General features: G+C 42.0%; 1 protein-coding gene across 1 annotated transcript in view; it reads right to left on the minus strand.

Moving 5' to 3' along the window:
* The window catches only part of STK32A (serine/threonine kinase 32A), a 130,612-nt gene that overhangs the window by 4,809 nt on the left and 113,248 nt on the right, over positions 1 to 12,555 (minus strand). The window contains exons 8-10 of the mRNA XM_062189729.1: positions 11,221 to 11,337; positions 8,624 to 8,749; positions 7,103 to 7,231 (exon numbers count right to left, since the gene is read on the minus strand). Of these exons, the coding sequence (XP_062045713.1) occupies positions 7,103 to 7,231; positions 8,624 to 8,749; positions 11,221 to 11,337 (372 nt within the window). The remainder of the gene's footprint in view (positions 1 to 7,102; positions 7,232 to 8,623; positions 8,750 to 11,220; positions 11,338 to 12,555) is intronic.

The raw sequence follows: 12,555 nt of genomic DNA on the forward strand, positions 1-12,555 counted from the left end.
AATCTGTAGCGGTGAAATTCAACCGTAGGTACACGTGTAGAATCATCTGAAGACATTTTTTTAAAAACACCAATGCACAGGCCAACCCCCCAGGTTCAGAAGTAACTGGTCTAGGGTGGGATCCAGGCACCAGTATTTTTCCAAAGCTGTACAAAAGGTTCAGATGTGATGCTGACACAGAGAAATATGCTGCTGTAGCAGAGAGAAGTCCAAAGTGTCCTATAATGGTTTTCAGCATCACATAAACCAAAACTTGCCACATGGCAGCAAGCCATTAAGTCGAGATTAACTTAAAGATAAGGTAAGACACCCATGTCCCACACTGGAGTGATTGGGTTCAATTCCCAGCTCTGGCTTCTGACTCCATCTGCCCACTCATGCAGACTGCAGGAGGAAGTGGTGAGAGCTCATAAAATGATGTTCTCGCTATAGACATGGGAAACCTGGATTATATTACCAGCCCGGATCCAGCCCTGGCCCAATCCCAGCTGTTGTGGACTTCTGGAGAGTGAACCAGTGGATGGGAGCTTTCTGGTTCTTTGCCTCTCAACTAACTAACTAGCGAAAGAAAAGAAAAGAAAAGAAAAGAAAGAAAAGAAAAGAAAAGAAAAGAAAAGAAAAGAAAAGAAAAGAAAAGAAGAAAAGAAAAGAAAAGAAAAGAAAAGAAAGACACAGCTAGCAGTTACTATGTACCAGGTGCTGCTTTAAATGTCTTACTTATATTATCTTATTTTGTCCTCAGGGTCCTAATACTCTTCCTATTTTATATATAAAGGAACCAATGCCTGGAAGGAGTATGCATGTTGTTTGACATTTAAATCATTGCATTTTAATCAATGACATGGCTATTTAGTAAGTCACCACTGGACTATGCTGTGTTTACCTTTTAATGGCAGACAGAATTCACATGTGATGGCAACTCTAAATGGAGAAAAGGGAAGTGTACTCTCCAACAGATATTTTAGAAATCTGCTGGTGATGGACTATACCTTTGGCACTGGCTAGCTGTGTTAACGTTCACTATTTGCTGGACACATAACAGAAATCACTGAAGATCGTTGTGTGCCCTCAGACTCCACAGTTGATAAGATAATGCTACCCTACCCTTTGCTCATCCCTAACATAAATTTTTTTTAAGCTTGCCTCTTTTTTCTCGGTACTCGCTAATAAAATTCTAGCTCTTTGAAACACTATAGACCTTTCTAACTGCATTGGGGTGAAAGAACTCTATAAGATCATAAGACAAGGAAATATATTCTATTTTCCTTATTCCCACAGATAAAAGCATATAGTGGTCTGTATAATTTTAAAAAACCAGCTTCCTGCAAATATTCCTAATAAGGGCTCTTGTGAGATTCCCGACTTTCAGGGATTGGTGCTAAGCCCTGTGAAAACATACTCTGCTCTCTAGCAAGTCCAGGACGCTGAATAGATCTCTTATTAAAAATATGTCCACCTGGTAATCATATTTATATCTCTTTTCCTAAAGTTATAAATATCTATAAATTATCATTAGTTCATAAAGGTATATGAAGCACTATTTCCTTTACCTCCTTTCCTATATGGAACATTTAAAAAATAAACAAACAAAAAAACCCAACTGAACTAGGCTTAGTTAGGCTTTATTATTAAACAAAGAATTTGAGAGCCCAGTCTCATTTAAGTTAGTATTGATGAGCACCTCCTGTCTGTTTGGCCCTATGCAGTCATATAAAATGTCTCTAAAAATGTATGATTCTAAGTTCCTCACATGCAAGAGTTAAACAAGAAACAATATGCTACTGTTTATTAGCTATCATCATCCAATTTCTTTGTATGCCTTGAAAACTTGACATCTGTACATTATAATGTGCTAACTCTGGGAATCAGATTCTTCCCTCTCTATGGTTTATTTATTTATTTATTTTTTGATTGTTGAAGGCTGTCATTGTCCAATTTTCACTGGCTTTTTATTTTTCATTTATTTATTTATTTGACAGGTAGAGGTACAGACAGTGAGAGGTAGAGACAGAGAGAAAGGTCTTCCTTCTGTTGGTTCACTCCCCAAATGGCTGCTACGGCCGGTGCTGTGCCGATCTGAAGCCAGGAGCCAGGTGCCTCCTCCTGGTCTCCCATACAGGTGCAGGGGCCCAAGCACCTGGGCCATCCTCCACTGCCCTCCCGGGCCACAGCAGAGAGCTGGACTGGAAGAGGAGCAACCGGGACTAGAACCGGTGCCCATATGGGATGCTGGTGCTGCAGGTGGAGGATTACCCTAGTGCACCATGGTGCCAGCCCCTTCACTGACTTTTTAAAACTGTTTTTGAAAATGCTTTATTTTTTGTTGTGTGTTAGTACTGAAATGTCGGTTCCTCTAGCTTGTGTTCAGATACTGTTTAGACAGAGATTTCCTTCAATACCATGCAGCACTTTAAGTCCTATTTTCCTTGACTCACTGTTCTTTGGTTGCTATAAACCCTTCACTGCTTTCCAGAACTGTGACAAAGCTGGTTCTGACAGTTTCTGCTGATGGCTGCTTACTCCACAATTTTGCTGCTAATTTTATCCCCCAGGTTTAAAAATAAAAAGTATTTTGCTTCAAAACAAAGAGTAGCCTTCCCCTAAGGAAGAATCAGAAAGGTGTTGAACTTGAAATAGCACTCTCTCTCCACTCTTTTCACCGAGGTTTTCATAATGTGGGGGTCAGTCTTAGCAGTTTATGGCATTATTATTATTATGTATGATTACTCACTTATTCTGTAAGTGATTATCAAGTGGCTATGACGTCTCAGAATAGGTGTCAATGCTTAGATACACAAAGAGTTAGGGGAGTTGCCCATGGGGCCTGAGTGAGGGGTTCAGATAGACTTCCCAGAAGAGCCAACATAGGATCTGGTTCCTAAAGGCAGCTGAGAAAATGAGAAAGAAGGGAATTTCAAAGCTGGCAGATCCTGAGTATAGGTCTGTAGTGTTCCAGAGGAAAGAAATGACAGGTGTTGCTGATGGTAGGAAATACCCCTGGTGTGTTCAGACGGACTGTGATATTGCTCATCCTCCAGCCTTGCATCTCATCAGATGTGGCCTTGCTTCTAATGCAGCAAGAGCGTTCTCCAGAGCTACAGCATGCTCGCTTGACCTGGCCTCTGTCCCTGCCCCACTGCTTGGAGCTACAAGTCATCTTGCTACTCTGGAGTCAAACTGATCACTGCTTAGGCACCACATTGACAAAAAAAGGCAGCTGTTACTGAAAGGAATTCCAATCAAGCCGCAAGGTTAGAAAGGGGGCCAGGTCTCTAGTGGTGGACAAGTTGCTGGCATTACACTGTCTCCATGTGTCCTGGCTGAGAGAAAGCGTTCTCAATGAGCATATCAAGTTACAATGACCCATGTTCTCTACCTGCGCTCCCTGTGTTATAAACATGGACACTTTCAACATGATGTTCACATTTCAAGTAACTGCAACAATGACATCATCATTTCCATTCAATGATGTCTATTAAATATCCTGCCAACCTTAATACCATAAGATGGCAATATCATACCAACTCAGATGGCTATCATTAAAACAAAAACAAAACAACAAATGTTGGTGAGGATGTGGATAAATCAGAATCTTCGTAAATTGCTGATGGGAATGTAAAATGGTTCCAAAGCGATGGAAAATATTTTGGTAGTTCTTCAAAAAGTAGAATACAGAATTACCATTTAATCCAGCAATTCCAGACCTCAAATAAGTGAAAACAGAATTTTGTGCATGAATGTTCCCTGTGGCATTATTCACAAAAGCCAAAACAATGCCAAGTAGCCATCCATAAATGAAAGGATAGACAAAATGTGCTATTTTCATATATTAGAATATAATTCATCCAAAAAAGGAATGAAGTTCTAATATGTGCTGCAAGATAACTGAACCTTGAAAACATTGTACCAAATGAAATAATCCAGATACAACAGGACAATGTCAGTGTCAGATTCCACGATATGAAGGTAAATTCTCTATAAAGGCAAATTCATGGAGAAAGAAGTACATTAGTGGTAATGGAGGGATGATGAGGGAGAGGAAAGGGAACTTATTGCTTAATGGGTATAGAATTTCTGTACGGTGTGAGGAAAAATGATTGGAAATAGTGATGGTGGCTGCACAGTATTGTTAATGCATTTAATGCTTCTGAATTGTATGCGTAAAAATGGTCCAAATGGCCCAGATTTTATCTTCTACATGTTTCACACCAATAAAAACAAACTAAAAACAAAATAAATTTGGGGCTGGCACTGTGGTGTAGTGGGTAAAGCTGCCACCTGGAGTGCCAGCATCCCATACAGGCACCGGTTCAAGTCCCAGCTGCTCCACTTCTGATCCAGCTCTCTGCTATGGCCTGGGAAAGCAGCAGAACATGGTCCAAGTCTTTGGACCCCTGCACCCATGGGGGAGACCTGGAAGAAGCTCCATGCTCCTGGCTTCACATCTACCCATGTCCAGCCATTGTAGCCATTTGGGGAGTGAATCAGTGGATGGAAGACAACTTCTCTCTCTGCCTCTATAACTCTGCCTTTCAAATTAATTAATCTTTAAAACAAAAACAAAAAAAATTTGAAAGCTAATAGATCTCACCCTCTATGATTAAAGATGTAAAAGTTTATTTCATTATGGGCAAAGCCACTTCTTGGCAAATGATTCTGAAGCTAATGTGAGACCTGGGAAAGTATCTCTTGTTTTTTAAAGATTTATTTATTTATTTGAAAAAGTTACAGAAAGAGAAGGAGACACACAGAGGGAGGGAAGGAGGGGAGAGAGAGAGAGAGAAAGAGAGAGAGAGAGAGAGAGAGAGAGAGAGAGAGAGAGAGATCTATTGGTTCATTTGGTTCACTCCCCAGATGGCCACAAAGGCCAGCACTGGGTCAGGCCAAAGACAGGAGCCAGGAGCTTCATCCTGGTCTCCCACAGAGTGGCAGGGGCCCAAAGACTTGGGCCATCTTCCACTGCTTTTCCCAGGACATTAGCAGGGAGCTGGATAGGAAGTGGAGCAGCTGGAACATGACAATCACACAGATGGGTGCTGGCATTGCAGATGGTGGCTTTACCTGCTACACCATGATTCTGGCCCCAATAAACTGCCTCTTTTTGTTTTACTTGATCTTAGAAAACATAAGGGGGTCTGTACCATGACTCTTAGCCTTTCCTATAGGGGAGGGAGGCTTGTCCCTACAACCTTGTACCTAGGACAAAAACACTAGGACAGTGGAGGACGCCAGGAAGATGCCCTGTGGGTGGAGTTTGACCCTTTAACTGTGAGAGAAGAATATCCAGTCTCCACTATCCAGTTAAAGGTTTTCCTTTATTGCTTTAATATGTTGAACAAATACTGATTGTGCCTCTACTATGCTACAGGCACTGTTGGAGTAACTTGAACACAGTGGTAGATAAGATTGACCTGGTCTTCACCCACAGAACCTTTCATTATAGTGAGGTAGGAAAAAGAAAGACAGATAAACTAATACATAAGACACTTATAAATTAATGATTATTAGCTATTAATATGATGAGGGAGACAAAAATAGAAGCCAAGAAAGAGATAGCGAGGAGACTTCAGCTTTAACAAGGTGATGTTGAGGGTGTGGAGGATGAGAAAAAACCCTGCATGTGACGATCTAAAGGAAGAACATTCCAGGGAAGGTTAAGAGCATGGTCAAAGGCCCTGAAGAACAAACCTTGCATTAGGGGTCTGCTAACCAGAGGGCCTGTGTTGGTGGAGGGGTTTGAGTCAGTGCAAATGCTATAGTGAGAGGATACGGTGGGAACAATCAGCAGATCATGTTGACCATGGTCATATGATCACAAATTACACAGTTATGTCTGAAACTTTGGAAGACTTACAACAAAGATGAATGCATGACCTTCACTATTTTGGGGGGCCTAGTAACAGATCGGCCAGTATCCAGATTGAGCCAAGCTCTGCAGGGTCACAGAAAGGAGCAAGTCTAGAGAAGTGAGTTGGTCATGATAGAATGAAGAATGAATCGTTGTGAGGAAGTGACAATCAAAATGTATTTGTAGCACAACTAAGCATTCCATGGAAGGTACCAGGAAACACTCAAGGATGGGAATCTATCCTTGGTCAAGAGACCAGTGCTTTTAGCAAACCAGACAGAGATGTGAGCTTTGCTTAATTGAGCATTAAAGGGACTAATGGCCCTAAAGGACTAAAGAAATTAAAAGACATGGCAGATATTTATTTGTTTGCAGAGCTATTTGCACCATAAGACTATGCAGTCTTTGTCACTGAGTACAGGAATTATGTCTCATTCATTTCTTACTCAGGAATTAGTGCAGGAGCTGTGTAGATAATAGGTACTCAAGGAAAGTGGCCCAGATGGATGGATGGGTAGATGGCTGAGTGGGTGGACGGTTGGTTGGATGGATGGATGACAATTAGGGGCAAAGTGGCTGTTTATTACTCCACTGTCATCATAAGGCAGAGATCTACATGTGAGTACAGAAGCCCTATGGGTCCCTACAAGCTACTGTCCTGAAATCTGAGTTTAGACAGAAGAATACACTGACTCACAAAGTTAATATAACTCAACCTCAAATACAGCTACGGTTTTCAGCTCTACGGGAATTCCATTGTTCCTATTAATAGATACTCTCTACTTCTGAGAGCCTTGACACCAGAAAACTCTGCTGATGGCAAAGAGCCGACACAAGCTCCGGGGCTGGCTGCTCCCAGGAACTCCTCAGAGCAAAAGTGGGGCCACAAACAGGGACGTGCACTTTCTGACCTGCCCCCCGATCACCATTTCCAGTGTAGTCACCTGAGTTAGGCTCAGCCAGTTGGATGTAATCTCTTGGGAAAGTTATAAAGTTTGCATTGTGAATGAGGAGAGGGCAATAAATAGGTCGAGTTGGCAGCAGAACTCCAGAGGAAAAGCTCCCAAGGGCAGGGCTGCTGCTGGGACCCCTAGCATTGCCCTATCAGCAGCTTGGGTGCACGGTCAACCCCTCACTCCACAGGGCTGCAGAAGCAGGGTGCTGAGCGAGCTGACCTTCCAAAGGAAGCTCTCAAATGAAGTACAGCCATGCGGGGACTGCCCATGCCCCTCTCCTGGGCGGGGACCGGCTTACCTGAGAGGAATCACACTTCCTCATCTCCTTCTCCTTCTTTGCCAGACGCTTCTTTTTCTTGTGAAGAGGTTTGGACTCTAGAATCATCTCTTCGAGTTCAAAGGTAGGGTCGCAGTTGAGTCGGCCTTTCTGTAAGAAGACACCTGGGCTGGATTCCGGTGTCCTAAAAACACAGAGACTCGGGCCCAACAGAGCAGTCCGATAATGACACACTAGGACTCCTACACTGGGTTTATTTTTGTATCACTGATTACCAGCACTGATTTTCATAATCCTTGACTTTGTATGTTGTTTTTCTGAACTTCCAGTTAGCCCAAGTGAGAATTACTTCTCTGAGGGGCTGTTTCACAAAGTATGTTCCCATGAGCACGTGGACCAGAATCACCAGAGCTTCCCATGTCTCCAGACCTCCCCAGCCAGGATTTCTGAACACAAGAACCTGCCCGTTTGTTAGTCAGCTTCCCAGAGTCCTCAGATTCACAAGGAAGTCGGGGAACCATAAGGCAGAACTCGTCCTAGGGCAACACTGATAGCTAACAAGGAGGGATGAAATGACAGTAGGGGATGCCCTGAGTCCCATAGTGTCATGTGTGACCATGCTACAAGTTACCCTCCTGGACCCTGAAAAGTGGGCGGGAAACGGCTGGGCTGCACCCTGCTATTGCTTTCCAAGTAAGAGATTTGTCCCCCTGGAATTCCACCTCACTGTTTTCTCTCACCTTGCACTTCCACCCATCACACTCATTCAAGCGCCTCCCTTCCCCTACCCCCACTATTGCACAGGAAGGATCACACTGCCGTAGGGCCAGGCAAGCACCTCACTTGGCCTTAGAACAGAAAACTCTCAATGGCTTCTAAAAGGCCCTTAAAGAGCACATCATTCTGCCCAGCCCACCCACAACTGAATGTGCAGTCCAGGTCGTGGCTACAGGAAGGCGCTTAAGCCTCAGAGCAGTCCTGGTTTTAAGAATCAGCGTCTCCTGTGGGCCACAGACGCCCTTGGCTGGATACTTACACGTAGGAATTATTTCTCATTGGCTCTTACAAATACAGATCTCTGAGATTAAAAATAGCAAAAGAAGAGGGGTGAATAGTAAGAATAAATGTTTCACCCCAACAGTTTTCAATCTTTTGATTGACAGACTCTCACGGACACAAATGTCTACATCTTTGTAATAAGAGAAAGCATTTTTTTTTTTCCCAATCAGCCAATGAGCTCATTGGAAAGGACTACATGGGGGGTGGAGGCTAGGACTTCTTTCCAATGAAAGCATACAACAAAAAGTGGTTGGAAATTAAAATTCCGACACGAATGAACATGGATGAGAATCCCAGCTTGGCCGCTGAGTAGCTGTGTATCCTTTGATGAACAACTGACCCTGTATGTGCTTCCGTTTTTCTCATCTGAGACACAGATTTGTGCAGCGGTTGTCTTGTGAGGCGGTGTATGGACCTGGCACATGGAGTTATGTGCCAGGTTGTGTGATGACGGCAGTTTTGCATGTGTGAGGCTTGACTCACATTAGGGATGAAACCTGGAATGAGCCTCTTCTGCAGAACCGCATCCCAGTTCACATCATTCATATACGGGAAGTTCTGAACATCAGACAAGTGAGAGAATCGTTGGTCTGGGTTGGGTTCAAGGAGCTGCCAACAAAATACAAACGGCAAGGTCACAAGGAAGGTTAACGCTTAGGGACCAAAAATCTAAATCATACGAATTCCTTCTACATGTTTTCAAGAACAGCACTGAAGGGAACAAGACAGTCTCCCTCTTTGCAAGCCTCAGAGACAAATACTGTAGATGAGGAATGATTAAAAGGAGCCATAAATAGAGATTTTAAATGTCATCAAAATGGCTTGGCCTACTGAGACAAACATATCTTCCACTCCTGACTCAGTTGCTTACTAACTAGGGGCCAGTATATTATCTAAACCCTAGTTCACCCACCTGTAAAGAAAGGGCTAACTCACTTCAATGTGTGATTAAGATTAAATGAGGCTAGGTACGCCAAGTGCCTAAAACAAGATCTGCTCATGTTACATGGTGAATGTTATACCAGTTCACGAGTGACACTCACTTCTCACTAAAAATTTCAGCTGTTTTTAAACAAATAGTTAAAATCCCTTCAGGTGGCACAGAAGGTGGCAACTAAGGTACCTGTTAAGTCTGGGTTTTGCAAATTGGAATGAAAAGGGTATTTGCCCATTAACCACTTGAGAGCCAACAGGAAATCAGTGGGTGACACAGTGGGTCCGAGTCCCACTTGAGAGTGCTCCTGGAAATAACAACTGTGGGACATCAGGGTGTGATCTCGGGGTGAAGGAGGGCGGTCTTGCAACAGAGCACACTTTTCCTATGGAAATGTCCTCCCTATTCTACATCTTTGACACTATCACTAGCAATGTCCCTACTACGAAACAGGGAACTTGACCTCGAAGGTCAGCCACAGATTTTGAATCCTTGGCTCCTAAAGTTCTTTTCCTTTACCATCATAACTTGAGCAACAAAAAAAATCCAAACTCATCCTCTAGGCTCAGTAGTCTTTGTTTTGCAGAATCACTCAACAGGCACCAGTGAGCTCCTACTATAGTTGTTTTAAATCTTCTTACAGTGAACACGAGCGCCTTCAAAAGCTGATGAATGGTAGGGGCCTACTTTATTCAAACACTTAATGAGTTTTACCACCTGCCAGGCTCAGCATTAGATACTGAGAATAGCATGAGATGCAAGTCAGACATGGGCACTACCCTCACGCACCTTAGAGGAGAATAATCATTAACTCCAGGATCATACAAATGCTATGTGCAGTTTCCAATGGTTAGAAGTGCTACGAAGGAAAGATGGTGTTACGTGAGCTCATGAGAGTGGGAGGTGCCCCAAGGAAGTGACATTTGAGCTATGATCTAAAGCTGTGCTTCTCACACCAAGTGGAAGGGCCAGTTATTTGTGTTTTAATTTCTAACCCATTCAAGCCACTGTGTGGTCTTACTGTGCATTTCTACTATGCAGCCCCATCCATGTTCCTTTTGACTTGAGTGCAACTTCACCCAAACAAGCTTGCACCCAGTTCAATGAGACAAGTCTGCTGACCCTGTACTTAAATAACTCAGCAGTGTCACATTGCTATCGATGTTTCCAAATGCTTCTCTCTATTTCTGCTCTTAAAATGGACCTATAAGAAGCAAATGATGGACTAGAAGCAGTCAATGAATCACTCTGAATAGAACTGCTCTCAAGAAGGGCATGGAGGAGCTAGGGATGGAGACAATTCCAGGAAGAGGGATTTGTGTGTGCAAAGGCCCTGTGCTAAGAGCAGGACTGGTATGTGAGGTGCTAGTGGGGAGAGAAGGAGAAGAAGAACAAGAAGAAGGCAAGGCATGTTTCAGTGTAATTAAAATGGTGGAAAATGCCCAAAATAAGACTTGTGTAGTATACAGAATGTTTGTACTATATAAATAATTTTGATCTTTGTTGCAAGGACATTGGGAAGACATTGATTGTCTTTTAAGCAGGTCACCATGGGGGCATAGTGGGGAAAAAAAAATGGAATGGTAAAAATGGAGAGGGAAAAGCACTTAGGAGGCAAGACTTAATGGCTTTTGGATTGAGGAGATGTAGTGGAAATGAAGAGAAGTCAAATTCAACAGATGTTTAAAATGTAAATTTCAGAACTTGGTGATGAATGGGATATGGAAATTATGAATGAATCTTGGTTTATAGCTTGAATAAACAGATGGGTGGAGGGGCCAGTAGCTGAGAGAGAGAGAGAATATCAGAAAAGTCCAGGTAATACAGAAGGATTAAGAATCCCATTTTAGATGCACTGAGTTTGAAAAGGCTTTGGGATTCCAAGGGGATTTATGAGTTGAATGAATGAAGTCATGAATTTCTGTTAGCTCTGTAAGAACCACTCTAGTAATATATGTTAGTATGTTAGTAATGTATGTTATTAAAAACAGCTGTAGTAATGGATGTTAGCACATTAGTAACGTGCCAGTAAAAACCACTCTAGTAATATATGATTATGCCCGATATTATATGCTAACTTCTAACCTTAGGTAGGGAGCACTCATTATTTTATCAGCGTATTTTGATGTGCAGTCTTTCTTCTTACCTTTTTAAGAAGTGACACCATTTCCTGAGACCAGGCAGAAGGGTATGCCACAATAGCTGTCTCAAACATGTTCACAATTTCCTTGCTAGAAGTACTGGAGCGAATATGATATGGTCTCTTAATGGAGAGAAGAAGTAAGAATTTTCATATTTATAGGGAAAATAAAATAAACTTTTATTGTACAAAGTTTCCAGGCTAAACTTATAACCAATAAAATATCAATATTAATTTCTAACTGCTTTCAGCCAATGATTGTGTGCGTGGTCCCATGTTGCCACATCACCTCCTTTTTTTAAAGACATGAAAATAACCTATAATTTCTTGTGGGATACAGTTTTTAAAAGTTGGTAGTTTCACTGAGCCAAACAAAACATTGCAGTGAGCTGAGTCATCTTCTAAGAGACTGATTAAAATTATTTTGTAAGGTAGCTTACATAAGTATTTACATAAAATACTGCACAAGTAACCAGTAAATGGAAGTTTAAAAATTATTATGTGAGGGTTGATCATAAGGAGACCCAGAGTTTTAACGTACCCTGCTTTTTTGCTCTTTGAAGCAGAACAAAGAAGTTCAGGACAAAAAAATCCTCGGAAGTCATCAGCTCCATCCCCAACTACCATGAGTCTCTGCTTCCAGTTAGTGTGGGGTGGAGAATTTTATGATAAGGCAAATATTTTTTAAGAAATGTTTCTGGAAGAATCAGGCTCTTTAGTTTTCACTCGGCAGGGAGAGGAGAGGAGGATAAACAAACTGTGGATTTGTTGTAGCTTTCAGAGATGTCCACTAGAGGGCAGCCTTTATTGATATTAATTTCTATTTTGTATGGACTCCTTAGAGGCTGGAATTATGTTTTTTATGTGAACTGTAAACTACGTAAAGCTAGAGACTGTACCATATACACACTCTTCCCCCTAAGGCCTTAGCATCATGTGGTTTGCAGCCTGGTAAAGGAACGAAATTTCCATATCAGATTAACGTTGGACCGTTGATATGGATATGTACTTGTATTTTGTGCCTGGCCCTTTCCAGATATTTAATGAATGATTACTGGCTAATAAAATAAATTTTGAGAAATAAAAGTTTCAGTTTTACAGTAAAATTAGTATTATGAGACAATAGAATATAATGGAGTATTTGAGCTCTGAAGGCAAAAGAATCTGGCAACTTAGCAACTCAATTTTTGAGCTCCAGCTACTTCCTCTGTAAGGGAAAGCTGCTTCATATGCAGAATGAACACAATCATTAGATTGTTGGGAAAGGTAAAGGAGATAATGCAGGTAGTGCTTCCATTAGAGAGGCTAATACATATTAGACACCAGCCGGGAGAGCTATTT

The sequence above is a fragment of the Lepus europaeus genome, chromosome 4, assembly GCF_033115175.1.
Source record: "Lepus europaeus isolate LE1 chromosome 4, mLepTim1.pri, whole genome shotgun sequence".
Classification (NCBI taxonomy): Eukaryota; Metazoa; Chordata; class Mammalia; order Lagomorpha; family Leporidae; genus Lepus; species Lepus europaeus.